The sequence below is a fragment of the Ranitomeya imitator genome, chromosome 6 (assembly GCF_032444005.1).
Source record: "Ranitomeya imitator isolate aRanImi1 chromosome 6, aRanImi1.pri, whole genome shotgun sequence".
In the NCBI taxonomy this organism is placed as follows: Eukaryota; Metazoa; Chordata; class Amphibia; order Anura; family Dendrobatidae; genus Ranitomeya; species Ranitomeya imitator.
In genome coordinates, this window is record NC_091287.1 from 366055801 (window position 1) to 366073018 (window position 17218).

At 43.6% G+C, this 17218-nt stretch overlaps 1 protein-coding gene across 1 annotated transcript in view; it reads right to left on the reverse strand.

The window, feature by feature from the left end:
* Window positions 1-4158: 4158 nt before the first annotated feature.
* The window catches only part of DOK6 (docking protein 6), a 1072099-nt gene continuing 1059039 nt past the window's right edge, over window positions 4159-17218 (reverse strand). Inside the window, exon 8 of the mRNA XM_069730985.1 lies at window positions 4159-6060. Coding sequence (XP_069587086.1) covers window positions 5825-6060 — 236 coding nt within the window. The 3' untranslated portion in view covers window positions 4159-5824. The remainder of the gene's footprint in view (window positions 6061-17218) is intronic.

Genomic DNA, 17218 nt, shown 5'->3' on the forward strand with positions numbered 1-17218 from the left:
CAATTTTTTCATTTTTACATGGGCATCAGGATAACATGGATCCTAAAATTTGTTGGCCAATTCCTCCCGAGTACGCTGATACCCCATATGTGGGGGTTAACCACTGTTTGGGCACTCGGCAGGGCTCGGAAGGGAAGGCGCGCCATTTGACTTTTTGAATGGAAAATTAGCTCCAATTGTTAGCGGACACCATGTCGCGTTTGGAGAGCCCCTGTGTGCCTAAACATTGGAGCTCCCCCAAAAGTGACCCCATTTTGGAGACTAGACCCCCCAAGGAACTTATCTAGATGCATATTGAGCACTTTAAACCCCCAGGGGCTTCACAGAAGTTTATAACGCAGAGCCATGAAAATAAAAAATAATTTTTCTTTCCTCAAAAATGATTTTTTAGCCTGGAATTTCCTATTTTGCCAAGGGTAATAGGAGAAATTGGACCCCAAATGTTGTTGTCCAGTTTGTCCTGAGTACGCTGATACCCTATATGTGGGGGTATACCACTGTTTGGGCGCACGGCAGGGCTCGGAAGGGAAGGCACGCCATTTGGCTTTTTAAATGGAAAATTACTTCCAATCATTAGTGGACACCATGTCACGTTTGGAGAGCCCCTGTGTGCCTAAACATTGGAGATCCCCCAGAAATGACCCCATTTTGGAAACTAGACCCCCAAAGGAACTAATCTAGATGTGTGGTGAGGACTTTGAACCCCCAAGTGCTTCACAGAAGTTTATAACGCAGAGCCATGAAAATAAAAAATAAAAAATATTTTCTCAAAAATGATCTTTTAGCCTGCAATCTTTTATTTTCCCAAGGGTAACAGGAGAAATTTGACCCCAAAAGTTGTAGTCCAGTTTCTCCTGAGTACGCTGATACCCCATATGTGGGGGTAAACCACTGTTAGGGCACATGCCGGGGCTCGGAAGTGAAGTAGTGACGTTTTGAAATGCAGACTTTGATGGAATGCTCTGTGGGCGTCACGTTGCGTTTGCAGAGCCCCTGATGTGGCTTAACAGTAGAAACCCCCCACAAGTGACCCCATTTTGGAAACTAGACCCCGAAAGGAACTTATCTAGATGTGTGGTGAGCACTTTGAACCCCCAAGTGCTTCACAGAAGTTTATAATGCAGAGCAGTGAAAATAATAAATACGTTTTCTTTCCTCAAAAATAATTTAACCCAGAATTTTTTAATTTTCCCAAGGGTAACAGGAGAAATTTGACCCCAATATTTGTTGTCCAGTTTCTCCTGAGTACGGTGATACCCCATATGTGGGGGTAAACTACTGTTTGGGCACATGCCGGGGCTTGGAATTGAAGTAGTGACGTTTTGAAATGCAGACTTTGATGGAATGCTCTGCGGGCGTCACGTTGCGTTTGCAGAGCCCCTGATGTGGCTAAACAGTAGAAACCCCCCACAAGTGACCCCATTTTGGAAACTAGACCCCGAAAGGAACTTATCTAGATGTGTGGTGAGCACTTTGAACCCCCAAGTGCTTCATAGAAGTTTATAATGCAGAGCCGTGAAAATAATAAATACGTTTTCTGTCCTCAAAAATAATTATTTAGCCCAGAATTTTTTATGTTCCCAAGGGTTACAGGAGAAATTGGACCCCAAAAGTTGTTGTCCGGTTTCTCCTGAGTACGCGGATACCCCGTGTGTGGAGGTAAACCACTGTTTGGGCACACGTCGGGGCTCAGAAGGGAAGTAGTGACTTTTGAAATGCAGACTTTGATGGAATGGTCTGCGGGCGTCACGTTGCGTTTGCAGAGCCCCTGGTGTGCCTAAACAGTAGAAACCCCCCACAAGTGACACCATTTTAGAAACTAGACCCCCCAAGGAACTTATCTAGATATGTGGTGAGCACTCTGATCCCCCAAGTGCTTCACAGACGTTTACAACGCAGAGCCATGAAAATAAAAAATAATTTTTCTTTCCTCAAAAATGATGTTTTAGCAAGCATTTTTTTATTTTCACAAGGGTAACAGGAGAAATTGGACCCCAGTAATTGTTGCGCAGTTTATCCTGAGTATGCTGGTACCCCATATGTGGGGGTAAACCACTGTTTGGGCACACGTCGGGGCTCGGAATTGAGGGAGCACCATTTGACTTTTTGATACGAGATTGGCTGGAATCAATGGTGGCGCCATGTTGCGTTTGGAGACCCCTGATGTGCCTAAACAGTGGTAACACCTCAATTCTACCTCCAACACTAACCCCAACACTGCCGTAACCCTTATCCCAACTGTAGCCATAACCCTAATCACAACCCTAACCCCAACACACCCCTAACCACAACCCTAATTCCAACCCTAACCCTAAGGCTATGTGCCCACGTTGCGGATTCGTGTCAGATTTTTCAGCATCATTTTTGAAAAATCCGCGGGTAAAAGGCACTGCGTTTTACCTGCGGATTTTCCGCGGATTTCCAGTGTTTTTTGTGCGGATTTCACCTGCGGATTCCTATTGAGGAACAGGTGTAAAACGCTGCGGAATCCGCACAAAGAATTGACATGCTGCGGAAAATACAACGCAGCGTTTCCGCGCGGTATTTTCCGCACCATGGGCACAGCGGATTTGGTTTTCCATAGGTTTACATGGTACTGTAAACCTGATGGAGCACTGCTGCGAATCCGCAGCGGCCAATCCGCTGCGGATCTGCAGCCAAATCCGCACCGTGTGCACATAGCCTAATTCTAAAGGTATGTGCACACGCTGCGGAAAACGCTGCGGATCCGCAGCAGTTTCCCATGAGTTTACAGTTCAATGTAAACCTATGGGAAACAAAAATCGCTGTACACATGCTGCGGAAAAACTGCACGGAAACGCAGCGGTTTACATTCCGCAGCATGTCACTTCTTTGTGCGGATTCCGCAGCGGTTTTACAACTGCTCAAATAGAAAACCGCAGTTGTAAAACCGCAGTGAAATGCGCAGAAAAAACGCGGTAAATCCGCTATAAATCTGCAGCAGTTTAGCACTGCAGATTTATCAAATCCGCAGCGGAAAAATCCGCAGAGGACCAGAATACGTGTGCACATACCGAAACCCTAACCCTAGCCCTAACCCTAGCCCTAACCCTAACCCTAGCCCTAACCCTAGCCCTAACCCTAACTCTACCCCTAACCCTACCCCTAACCCTACCCCTAACCCTAGCCCTAACCCTAACCCTACCCCTAACCCTAGCCCTAACCCTAGCCCTAACCCTAGCCCTAACCCTAACCCTATTCTAACATTAGTGGGAAAAAAAATACTTTATTTTTTTATTGTCCCTACATATGGGGGTGACAAAGGGGGGGGGTCATTTATTATTTTTTTATTTTGATCACTGAGATATAATCTATCTCAGTGATCAAAATGCACTTTGGAACGAATCTGCCGGCCGGCAGATTCGGCGGGAGCACTGCGCATGCGCCCGCCATTTTGGAAGATGGCGGCGCCCAGGGAGAAGACGGACGGACCCCGGCAGGATCGGTATGATGGGGTGGGAGGGAGCACGGGGGGGGATCGGAGCATTGGGGGGTGGATCGGAGCGTGGGAGGGGTGGAACGGAGCACAGGGGGGTGGAACGGAGCACGTGGGGTGGAACGGAGCACGGGGGGGTGGATCGGAGTGCAGGGGGTTGATTGGAGCACGGGGAGGGTGATTGGAGCACAGGGGGAGCGGACAAGAGCATGGGGGGAGCGTAGCACAGGACGGAGGGGAGCCGTAGCAGTGTACCGGACAGATCGGAGGGCTGGGGGGGGAGATCGGTGGGGTGGGGGCACATTAGTGTTTCCAGCCATGGCCGATGATATTGCAGCATCGGCCATGGCTGGATTGTAATATTTCACCAGTTATAATAGGTGAAATATTACAAATCGCTCTGATTGGCAGTTTCACTTTCAACAGCCAATCAGAGCGATCGTAGCCACGGGGGGGTGAAGCCACCCCCCCTGGGCTAAACTACCACTCCCCCTGTCCCTGCAGATCGGATGAAATGGGAGTTAACCCTTTCACCCGATCTGCAGGGACGCGATCTTTCCATGACGCCACATAGGCGTCATGGGTCGGATTGGCACCGACTTTCATGACGCCTACGTGGCGTCATGGGTCGGGAAGGGGTTAATTCTTCATTTTAGAAATTTGTTAGATTTTAAATCTTTCATTTTCCTTTTTTTCTTTTTAAGAAAAACATTTTGGTCTTGCTTTTTTAAAGAAGTAGTGGGCGGCCGATGCTGACAGGAGATGTCGTTAATCAATATAAGTGTAGGTGCAGAAGATACTAATTCATAGTGTGTACTGAGGACAACTATTTTACATATGCTGTAAAAAAAATTGTATAATTTAAAAAAACAAAAAGTTGGGAATTCAGTAAGACAGGTTTGATTTTAATAGGGGCTAAGTACCCTATAAATGCTGCTAAGCTGTTGTACAGCTTATGAGCATGTGAAACAAAAGCCATACAGCAGACATGGAGGAAAGGAAGGAACAACAGGCGAATGGGGCCCTCCATTGTGCTGGCAATCCTTGCAATCTGCATACTTGATTACTTGTGGGTGGTTAAAAATAGCATCAATCAAATGGATGGCTATTGCATGGCAATTTTTTTTTAGAAGCTTGCTATAAAAGAAAAATGCAGTCATTTTTTCCAGTTTCCAAAAAGGAGTGAAAATAAGTGCATTATCAGTATGAGCTGTGTTCCTTGCTGGGGAAAGATTTTTCTCAGCAGACTCTTTTCGACTGCATGTCTGATCAGGAGATCCCTCTATGCCATCTGCGAAAGCCAATGCTTCCTCACCGATGGCAGCTCTACAACTACAAGAAGCTGAGCATGCGACAGCAACTACATTATATAAAACATGATGGACCAAATATATCATTTGTTTCTAATTCATCCTGGTGCACATCATCAAACAGAGATGCCCCCCTGAACAGCCAGGTTCAGTTGTATCTGGATGGTAACCTTCCTGCAACAGGTACCCGGAGCTCTGACTGCATGGACTTCGGGGTCAACAGATTGGACCAGGGGAAAAAACTGGCCCAGTATGCCATGGGCATACTGTTTTGTCGGGCCTCAAGTGTACTGTCAGAACAAGTAATCCTTATGTTTCTCAAAATGAACTAGGTGTGAGCTACACAGCAAACATCTCCTTGCCTGTTCCATTATATTATTCTACACTGTCTGGGTGCTGTCAGTAGAAAGCCAGATAGCTACTCATCACCTGCCAATCCATTGTATTTTATACCTATACTGTACTACTACCATGAACAGTACCCTGTCAGGGTAAATAAACCTTAAACTGTACTCAAAAAAGAGATACTTTTGGACAGCTTTTTAAAAAGCTATTCCATCTTCACTTTTCAAACAGCTAACCTGTGTCCGCTATCAAAAATTATTTCATGGCTTGTAATAAAAACCATTATTTCTTAACAAACTTGTTGCTGCTCCTAAAAAATTACCGTTTTTCAACCACTACTTGTCAAAAAGAGATTGCAACTTCCATATACATTACATGTCACTTGAACAAATGGTTGAATTTTGGGTTGGAGAACTTGAAGAGGTTAGCTACAGCCCTTGGAGACCTCAAAGTGTTACACAGTGTATAACCCATCTTTTCAGGGCAACTGAAGACTGCAGTACTTGCAATATACAGTGAGTCGATTGTTTAAAAGAAAATTGGCAAATCTGGCAAATTTGAAATTATAAATATTTGCTCATCTCTAAAAATCAACAGAATGTACACTTTTATATTGGGGTCTAAATTGTTGCATCTTGTGAGTACAAAGGAATGCTAAAGATATCAAATATTCTTTAGCATGTGCTACTCATCTTGTGCACTTCACCATTAACTACTCATTGACACAATATGCCATTTTGATAACACTGCTAAAACTCGTGAAGGCTCTTCCCCATTGTCTATTTCTATTCTGATTATATTTAGAATTTGAATAGCTTAGTCTTAATTCATTATTACATAAATATAAATAAAACAATCCATTATATATAGGTACCTGCATCCCTGGCTTGATGTCATCAGTTCTTGACCATGAAACCAAGAAATCTGAAGAATCTCCCATCAGACATCCTAATGGCAGCAAATAAAATTGTTTTGTGAATGTCTCAGAAATTTCAGTTCTGTACACATTACGAGTATTAATCAATTTGATAAGCATTGTCGTACTGTCTCGGTCTAAGTATGAAGTTAAACGAGTTGTGCAAGTAAATAAATTAGATGCTTTTATTTCATACTTCACAATAATTGCTTTAGAATTTTTGTATTTTAGAAACTCATTTTTGTGTATATTTTATTAATATGATCACTAGTGTAATTTTATTTTTGTAATTATCACTGCCTTGCCTTTGTTATTTCAATATCAATTTAGAAATATTTCTTAATCCCTGTTTTATATTAATATTATCTATTACTCACATAGGAATTATTTGAGCATGATTTATTCTGGGGCATGTATTAACTATATTATTTTTCACAATTAAAACCAAAGAGTTGAACATATTTTTAGCTAATATGTTTTTTTTTCCTGATCTGCATTTTTATTTTTCTGTACATGATTATGTGACTTGTCATCTCTACTGAATGTACATTATCTGTTAACAGCATTTAGAGATGCTTTACAGCAGCCACATTGGAGAGAAAAAGCAATAGACAGAATTTGACTTCAGTGAGCCAGTTTGCTAGATAAAAACTTCTTTGGGAAATGTCTTTGTGAAGAGAGGGGGAGGAGAAGAGCTGTGACCAATGTCTATTGTGAATGGTGGATGCTGTTATCTACTTTATATACATATAGGTATCTGTCTTTCTTCTGCCAATGGTAATGAGTCTAAGTACTGAAAACTCATCTGTTCAGAATTGGAAGTGTGAGCCTAATGCTAGGCTTGTTGGCTAGTTTTTAATCCCAGCTGGACCACTACCCCTCCACAGAGATATAGATTTTAGCCTGAGAGGATTCATGTTCCCATACAGATGAAGACTTTATTCTAAGAGAGGAAAGGCATTGTTTAGGTCCTGAAAACAAGAAACGCTTTATCGTGGCTTCCAGGTACACATGAATTGGCCAATATATGCACTAAGCATTCCCAATTTTTCATATTTCTAATGCAGTAATACAATTCAATTTTCATTTTCCTATTTGCATGTTATGGCGCTACAGAGTGTTGCCTTTTTTGTTTGAGTGCATATGAGTTGGTGACTCTAGGTTAGCACCTGTTCACACTTAGTTTATGTTTGGATGTGACGGTCAGTTTTTTTAAATTTGTAATCATTAGCCTTCAGATTGAGCACTCCGCCTCTTAGCCACATGTGTTTTTAATCCCAGCAGGACCACTACCCCTCCACAGTGATGTAGATTTTAGTCTAAGAGAGGATTCATGTTCCCATACAGATGAAGACTGAGTATCCACATACAGTAGGCAAACACTTCCAAAAATGATGCACGTCAGAGAGCACGTTCGCTCTGCCGGCATCTTTACAGTCCATGGCCCCTTCGGCCCATGTGTACAGATCCCGTTTTGAGTGGGTTCGGATGTATGCCCTGACAGGACCAGTGAACGTGTCCCTAAACGCAATGTGAAAGCACCCTAAGGCACTAAACTTTCTGATTTATAGTTCACTATTATTGATGTGTGTTATGTGAAAGACTTATGATGATCTTTTGTAGTATGAATGACCCAAATGCTGTTCTGACAATTGGGTCTACTACTTTTTATATCCACCCAGTGCACTTCCAATAAACCTGAACTTTTATTTCTTATAATTTTTCATGTTTTTAGCATCATCAAATGTTTTTCTATTCAGCTAAGTGTAACACTGCAAGAAAAACTGTTCTTATCTTTGCTTATTTCGTTCATGACAAGAGCAAGCGATAACAAAACAAGCAGAGAATAGTCATGGTATTAAAGAATAAATAAATGAACAATTCAGACAAAACAGAGCAAACTGCACCAAATCCCCCCAAAATGGCAGATGTTGCGTGCTAGACACATTTTTCTAACATTTGCGCCTTTCTATTGCTACATTAGACTTTTTTGTCATTATATAGGTGGCAATTACACCAGTATTGAAATATGTAAAAATGGAAGAGATATTTAATATGTTTAGCAGTCAATTTTGAAGATTATTGAGGTGAGCATCAAAATTTGGAATACATAATAATTTTGTCACATGGCGTGTACTGAGTGCAATTAGGTAATTTCCAGTATTTTTGCTTAGAAATAGTCTCATACTGAGATTTTGCCACTAATACAAAACTCTTAGGGCCCAATTCATTATTGCATTTGCGTTTGTCTTTTGTCAATCTTTTAATACTTTGTGCCTTTTTGCAACATTTTCATCTTTGAATTTGAACCTTTTTGAAGTCTATTTTCTGTGTACTTTTTTCTTTTAGTTCAACAATGTGTGTGGAGTTAAAGGGGTATTCCCTTATCCAAGGTCCTATCCAAGTATGTAGTAGGTGTAATAATAATAATAATAATATTGTTAGCAAATACCTCCAATTAAAAATGTAGTATAGTTCTTCTTATTTGCTATGTCGCTGGCCCCATGTGCAGGGCATTATCAGTAGGTAAGGTATCCATGGTTGTGACCACTTATATAATGACAGTTAGTCAGTTAACTGATAGTGGTTGTAACCATTGATACCTAAGCTACTGCAACGTCTTACATGAGGTCAGTGACATAACAAATCAAAAGAACTATACTACATTTCTAATTGGAGGCATTTGCTATTATTATTATTAATAAATAAAGCTACTACATACTGGAATAGGATCTTGGAAAAGGGAATACCCTTTAAAGGGCTTCAAGATGCTTTTGCCTGATTCATCATTTGCAACTTTTCGAAAAGTCGCAAACTTTGTAGCACACATACTCTGCAGTGAACTTGTATGTGCCAGATATTTTGGTACATTTTTGCGTCTGTTTGAAAACATGGAAATTTGTTTGCTAACAAGTTGAAGATAAGGTTAAAGACAGAAATAAATACCAATAATGACTTTGCACAACATTTATGAACTGCGTGCCCAATTTTGAAAAATATGGCACATCAAATGAACAACCAATACCACTAGACAAAAAAGGAAGATGTCTTTAAAAATTGCAAATTATGTATCAGGCCCCTAGTCCAGTGCTGCATATTGGGATTTGTATCTGATATTTGGCTTTCAGTACCATCTTTATGCTGATGACACACAACTCTACACGTCATCCCCTGACCTTACCCCTGCCGTACTACAGAATGCCAGTGACTGTCGGTCCACAGTCTCCAAAATCATGTCCTCTCTCTATCTGAAACTCAACCTTTCCAAAATCGAACTTCTACTTCTCATGCTGTCTACTAACCTTCCTAAATCTGACATTTCCCCATAACACCCAGTGCACTGTCTGGGTGTTATGTTTGACACCAATCTCTGATTTACCTCCCATATACAATCTCTTGCCTGCTCTTGCTGCTTACACCTAAAGAAGATCTCTACAATCCACCCTTTACCCACCATGGAAACAACAAAACCCCTCACTGTCGCACTGATCTACTCCCATCTGGACTACTGTAATGCTCTATTAATTGGCCTCCCCTCACTCAACTTTCCCCTCTCCAGTCCATTCTTAATGCAGCAGTCAGGGTCATCCACCTGGCTAATCGTTACTTGGACGCACCCTATAAGGTGCCACGTTTTGTTATTTGGTGACACCAAGTTATAGGTGCCACGTTTTGTTATTTTTTCACATGCAACCAATTTTATGGAGTTTTGCTTTGCGACTCATATGAACTTGTTTCTGGCAGTTAGTGTTTGAACCATATCTTGGTCTGCTTTCCCTCCACAAGTGCCTCTGCAGGCGGAGTGTTTTGAATCCTAATAGGGTTGTTTGGGTTTCATAGTTGAGACCTTACCCCATGTGTTTTATATCACTTTTGGGTGACTTTGTTTTGACTTTTATCTATTATTATTAGTAAAAGTTATGTTTTATTTCCACAATTGCGGTACCATACCTCCCAACTTTTGAAGAAGAGAAAGAGGCATAAAGTTTGCAGCGCGCATAGTGCACCACGGCAAATTTTAGGCCACACCTCTAACCACACCCTTTTTGCAACTAGTCACACCCATATCCACGTCCCAACCACACCTATTTAGCACTGCTGATCACACTGTTTCTGAAACTGTAATTATAAACAAAAAAATATGGCCACACAGTGCTCCATACTTTATAATGGCCACACATGATGCTCTATACTGTATAATGGCCACACATGATGCTCCATACTGTATATTGGCTATGCAGTGCTCCACATACTGTTTAATGGCCCTACATGATGCTCAATACTGTATAATGGCCACACATGATGCTCAATACTGTATAGTGGCCACACATGATGCTCCATAGTGTATAATGGCCACACATGATGCTCCATACTGTAAAATGGTCACACATGATTCTCAATACTGTATAATGGCCACACATGATGCTCCATACTGTATAATGGCCGCACATGATGCTCCATACTGTATAATGGCCACACATGATGCTCCATACTGTATAATGGGCACACATGATGCTCCATGCTGTATAATGGCCACACATGATACTCAATACTGTATAATGGCCACGCATGATGCTCTATACTGTATAATGGCCACACATGATGCTCCATACTGTGTAATGGCCGCACATGATGTTCCATATTGTATAATGTCCACACATGATGCTCCATAGTGTTTAATGACCCCACATGATGCTCAATACTGTATAATGCCCCCTCCCATCCTGTATGCATGGCTCATGTCCCCCTCCTGTATTCATGGCTCATATCCCCCCTCCTGTATGCATGGCTCATGTCCCCCTCCTGTATTCATGGCTCATATCCCCCCTGTATGCATGGCTCATCTCCCTCCCTTCCCATATGCACGGCTCATATCCTCCCCCTCCTGTATGCATGGCTCATCTCCCTCCCATCCCATATGCATGGCTCATATCTCCCCCTCCTGTATGCATGGCTCATGTCCCTCGCATCCTGTATGCATGGCTCATACCCTCCTCCTGTATGCATGGCTCATATTCCCCCTCCTGTATGCATGGCTCATATTCCCCCCTCCTGTATGCATGGCACATATTCCCCCCCTCCTGTATGCATGGCTCATATTCCCCCCTCCTGTATGCTTGGCTCATATTCCCCCCTCCTGTTTGCATGGCTCATATTCCCCCCTCCTGTATGCATGGCTCATATTCCCCCCTCCTGTATGCATGGCTCATATTCCCCTCTCCTGTATGCATGGCTCATATTCCCCTCCTGTATTCATGGCTCATATTCCCCCTCCTGTATGCATGGCTCATATCCCCCCTCCTGTATGCATGGCTCATATCCCCCCTGTATGCATGGCTCATCTCCCTCCCATCCCATGTGCACGACTCATATCCTCCCCCTCCTGTATGCATGGCTCATCTCCCTCCCATCCCATATGCATGGCTCATATCTCCCCCTCCTGTATGCATGGCTCATGTCCCACGCATCCTGTATGCATGGCTCATACCCTCCTCCTGTATGCATGGCTCATATTCCCCCCCTCCTGTATGCATGGCTCATAATCCCCCCTCCTGTATGCATGGCACATATTCCCCCCCCTGTATGCATGGCTCATCTCCCTCCCATCCCATATGCACGGCTCATATCCTCCCCCTCCTGTATGCATGGCTCATCTCCCTCCCATCCCATATGCATGGCTCATATCTCCCCCTCCTGTATGCATGGCTCATGTCCCTCGCATCCTGTATGCATGGCTCATACCCTCCTCCTGTATGCATGGCTCATATTCCCCCTCTTGTATGCATGGCTCATATTCCCCCCTCCTGTATGCATGGCACATATTCCCCCCCTCCTGTATGCATGGCTCATATTCCCCCCTCCTGTATTCATGGCTCATATTCCCCCCTCCTGTTTGCATGGCTCATATTCCCCCCTCCTGTATGCATGGCTCATATTCCCCCCCTCCTGTATGCATGGCTCATATTCCCCCCTCCTGTATGCATGGCTCATATTCCCCTCCTGTATTCATGGCTCATATTCCCCCTCCTGTATGCATGGCTCATATCCCCCCTCCTGTATGCATGGCTCATATCCCCCCTGTATGCATGGCTCATATTCCCCCCTCCTGTATGCATGGCTCATATTCCCCCCTCCTGTATGCATGGCACATATTCCCCCCCTCCTGTATGCATGGCTCATATTCCCCCCCTCCTGTATGCTTGGCTCATATTCCCCCCTCCTGTTTGCATGGCTCATATTCCCCCCTCCTGTATGCATGGCTCATATTCCCCCCTCCTGTATGCATGGCTCATATTCCCCCCTCCTGTATGCATGGCACATATTCCCCACCTCCTGTATGCATGGCTCATATTCCCCCCCTCCTGTATGCTTGGCTCATATTCCCCCCTCCTGTATGCATGGCTCATATTCCTCCCAACTGTATACATGGCTCATATTCCCCCCTCCTGTATGCATGGCTCATATTCCCCCCTCCTGTATGCATGGCTCACATTCCCCCCCTCCTGTATGCACGGCTCATATTCCCCCCTCCTGTATGCACGGCTCATATTCCCCCCTCCTGTATGCATGGCTGATATTCCCCCCCTCCTGTATGCATGGCTCATATTCCCCCTCCTGTATGCATGGCCCATATTCCCCCCTCCTGTATGCATGGCTCATATTCCCCCCCTGTATGCATGGCTCATATTCCCCCCTCCTGTATGCATGGCTCATATTCCCCCCTCCTGTATGCATGGCTCATATTCCCCCCTCCTGTATGCATGGCTCATATTCCCCCCTCCTGTATGCATGGCTCATATTCCCCCCCTCCTGTATGCATGGATCATATTCCCCCCTCCTGTATGCATGGCTCATATTCCCCCTCCTGTATGCATGGCTCATATTCCCCCCTCCTGTATGCATGGCTCATATTCCCCCCTACTGTATGCATGGCTCATATCCCCCATCCTGTATGCATGGCTCATGTCCCTCGCATCTTGTATGCATGGCTCATATTCCCTCCTCCTGTATGCATGGCACATATCCCTCCTCCTGTATGCATGGCTCATATTCCCCCTCCTCCTTTATGCATGGCTCATCTCTCAACCCCCCCGCTCCCGCTGCTGCTCCTGCTCCCATCTTGCATGGCTCGACTCCCCGTCCTCCTTCATCCCCTGTCCACTGTCTCCGACCCCTGTCCCTCATACTCACCTTTCCCACACCGCGCGGCACCACCGAACATCCCTCTAGCTCTGTCCCAACTCCCTGCGCAGCACCTTCTTCCTGCGTGAGCGGTCATGTGGTAGCGCTCATTAAGGTAATGAATATGCCCATATTCATGACTTTAATGAGTGGTACCATGTGACCGCTTACTCAGGACGAGCTGCAGGCACTGAGACAAGACCAGGCATCGCTGGAGCAGGGTTAGTATGACGTCTTCAAAGAGGGAGGGTCGGAGGCAGGCAAGTGAGCAGGTGGGGGAGGGCTGGGGGGCGGTCGGGAGGTGACCAAGGACTTTAAAAAAAAAAAACTTGCTCATGCTCAGGTGCCGCCCCCGCATCGTCCCACCCTAGGCACGTGACCTCAAGTGCCTAGTGGCAAATATGGCCCTGATGCTACTCTCATTGTGTTCTGGTGGCAGTGGTGAGCGGTCACTGATGTCACCGCTCATCACTGCCTCCTGATGAGGATCATCGTGGGACCACCTTATTATGGCTTTATGGCAGACCCTTATGATTTACTTTTATTTTTAGCAATAAATGGGTAAAAGAGGAAGGTATAAGATAAGGTATAAGGTATAAGCTGCCCGACTAATCCACCTGTCCCCCTGCTATTCCCCCTCCTCTCCCCTCTGTCAATCCCTTCACTGGCTCCCCATTATCCAGAGACTCCAGTACAAAAGCCTAACCATGACATACAAGGCCATCCACAACCTGTCTCCTCCATACATCTGTGACCTCGTCTCCCAGTACTTTCCTGTACGCAACCTCCGATCCTCACAAGTAGGGTTGAGCGACTTTTAGTTTTTCAGGGTCAAGTCGGGTTTCACGAAACCCGAGTTTCTCAAAAGTCGGGTTGAGTGAAATCGGCCGATCCTATTGAAAAGTCAGGGTCGGGGATCGGCCTAAACTCGAAACCCAATGTAAGTCTATGGGGTTTTTTTTTTTTTTACATTTCCTTCAGGGCGATATAGCAGAAAAGCCGGTAATTCAATTACCGGCTTTTCATTTCTCCTGCCAAAACCCGACATGATATGAGACATGTTTTACATACAGTAAACCATCTCATATCCCCCTTTTTTTGCATATTCCACACTACTAATGTTAGTAGTGTGTATGTGCAAAATTTCAGCGGTTACATCGCGGCAAAAATTGGCGCCAGAGTAGTAAAGCCAGTGACTGAGGGCAGATATTAACAGCCTGGAGAGGGTCCACGGTTATTGCCCCCCCCGCCACCCCAGAAAAGGCACATCTGTAAGATGCGCCTATTCTGGCACTTGGCCACTCTCTTCCCATTCCCGTGAAGCGGTGGGATATGGTGTAATGAAGGGTTAATGCCACCTTGCTATTGTAAGATGACATTAAGCCAGATTAATAATGGAGAGGCGTCAATTATGACAATTCAAATCACAGACTTTCCACATTTATGTTTTTCAGTTTTGATGCTTTTGTACACTAAAAACAATTTTTTACAAACTAATTTTTTTTGCATAATTATATAAGTTAACTTTTCTGAGGGACAAGATGATGTTTTCGGTGATACCTTTTTTATGCATGATTTTTTTCTAATTTTATATTCTGTATTTTCTGTGTAAGTAATATGATATTTTTATGTACTATGTCATTCCAGACGTGGCAATACCAATTATTATAATTATATCAATTAATTTTGTTTTTCGTTTACAATTGTTTTTACAGACAAATAGCATTTTTACTTGCATAAAATGTTTCTGCTTTTTGTTTTTAACTTTTTTCTAGATATTTACAAATCTCATTTGATTTTTTTTACTTTTAGAATTACTCCCAGTGGGGGATATAAACCTTACATGGTCTCATTGCTTGTCTAAGACCGGAGTCACACTAGCGAGGAATATGGAGGAGTGGTATATGAGAAAAAATCGCATAGCACTCGGACTAGTATTAATCTATAGGGAAGCTCACATCACCGTTTTTTTCTCGGCTGTATTATATGTGCCAGTAAAATTGCAGCATGGTGCGATTTCACATGTAGATCGGCCGAGACTCGCCAATGCAAGTCAATGGGTGCGAGAAGAAAAAAAATTGCACAGCACTCGCACCATGCGAGTGCTGTCCGAATTTTACTCACTGGTGTCCTTTGAAAAGCCAGCAATTCATATGCGGCTACAGTAAAAATCACACTGACATGATAAAATAGAATAGATAGAATACATACAGTCTATACATATAGAATAGGTGTATATGACCTCAGGTTAGCATCCTCAATAATCAGAACCTCCCACTCCTGTCTCCAAGACTTTACACGTGCTGCGCCGATTCTTTGGAATGCACTACCTAGGTTAATACGATTAATCCCCAATCCCCACAGTTTTAAGCGTGCCCTAAAAACTCATTTGTTCAGACTGGCCTACCGCCTCAATGCATTAACCTAACGATCCCTGTGTGGCCTATTTATGATAAAAAAAAAAAAAAAAAAAAGGTTCCTCGCATCATGTTCTCATACACTTTATGCAGTATTAGCCCTCTGTGTCTGTACTGCTACATACTTAGGCAGTTAACTGGTTCATGCAGCTTTACATGAACACCTGAGCCTTACACTATAGCTGGTCCGAATAACTAAAGCAATTGTTATCATCCACCTCTCGTGTCTCCCCTTTTCCCCATAGTTTGTAAGCTTGCGAGCAGGGCCCTCATTCCTCCTGGTATCTGTTTTGAACTGTATTTCTGTTATGCTGTAATGTCTATTGTCTGTACAAGTCCCCTCTATAATTTGTAAAGCGCTGCGGAATATGTTGGCGCTATATAAATAAAAATTATTATTATTATTATTATATGTACAGTGCCTTGCGAAAGTATTCGGCTGCCGAAACTGAAAAGTGGGGCCTGCATTATTATTATTTCTTTCAGTGCAGCAAACTCACTCCAGAAATTCATTGTGGATCTCTGAATGATCCAATGTTGTCCTAAATGCCGAATGATGATAAATATAATCCACCTGCGTGTAATCAAGGCTCGTATAAATGCACCTACACTGTGATAGTCTCAGGGTTCTGTTTAAAGCACAGAGAGCATCATGAAGACCAAGGAACACAACAGGCAGGTCCGTGACACTGTTGTGGGGAAGTTTAAAGCCTGATTTGGATACAAAATGATTTCCAAAACTTTAAACATCCAAAGGAGTACTGTGCAAGTGATCATATTGAAATGGAAAAAATATCATACCACTGCAAATCTACCAAGACCTGGCCATCCCTCTAAACTTTCATCTCAAACAAGGAGAAGACTGATCAGGGATGCAGCCTAGAGACCCATGATCACTCTGGATAGACTGCAGAGATCTACAGCTGAGGTGGGACAGTCAGTCCATAGTACATTGCACAAATCTGGCCTTCATGGAAGAGTGGCAAGAAGAAAGCCGTTTCTCAAAGATATGCATAAAAAGTGTCATTTAAAGTTTGCAACAAGCCACCTGGGAGACACACCAAACATGTGGAAGAAGGTGCTGTGGTCAGATGAAACCAAAATCAAACTTTTTGGCAACAATGCCAAATGATATGTTAATAATAATAATAATAATAACAATAATAATCTTTATTTTATATAGTGCTAACATATATCCGCAGCGCTTTACAGTTTTGCACACATTATCATCACTGTCCCCAATGGGGCTCACAATCCAGAATCCCTATCAGTATGTCTTTGGCGTGTTTGGCGTAAAGGCAACACAGCTCATCACCCTGAACCCACCATCCCCACTGTCAAACATGGTGGTGGCAGCACATTGGATTGGGCCTGATTTTCTTCAGCAGGGACAGGGAAGATGGTTAAAATTGATGGGAAGATGGATGGAGCCAAATACAGGACCATTCTTGAAGAAAACTTGTTTGAGTCTGCAAAAGATCTGAGAGTGGGATGGAGATTTGTCTTCCAACAAGACAATGATCCCAAACATAAAGCAAAATCTGCAATGGAATGGTTCACAAATAAACATATCCAGGTTTTAGAATGGCCA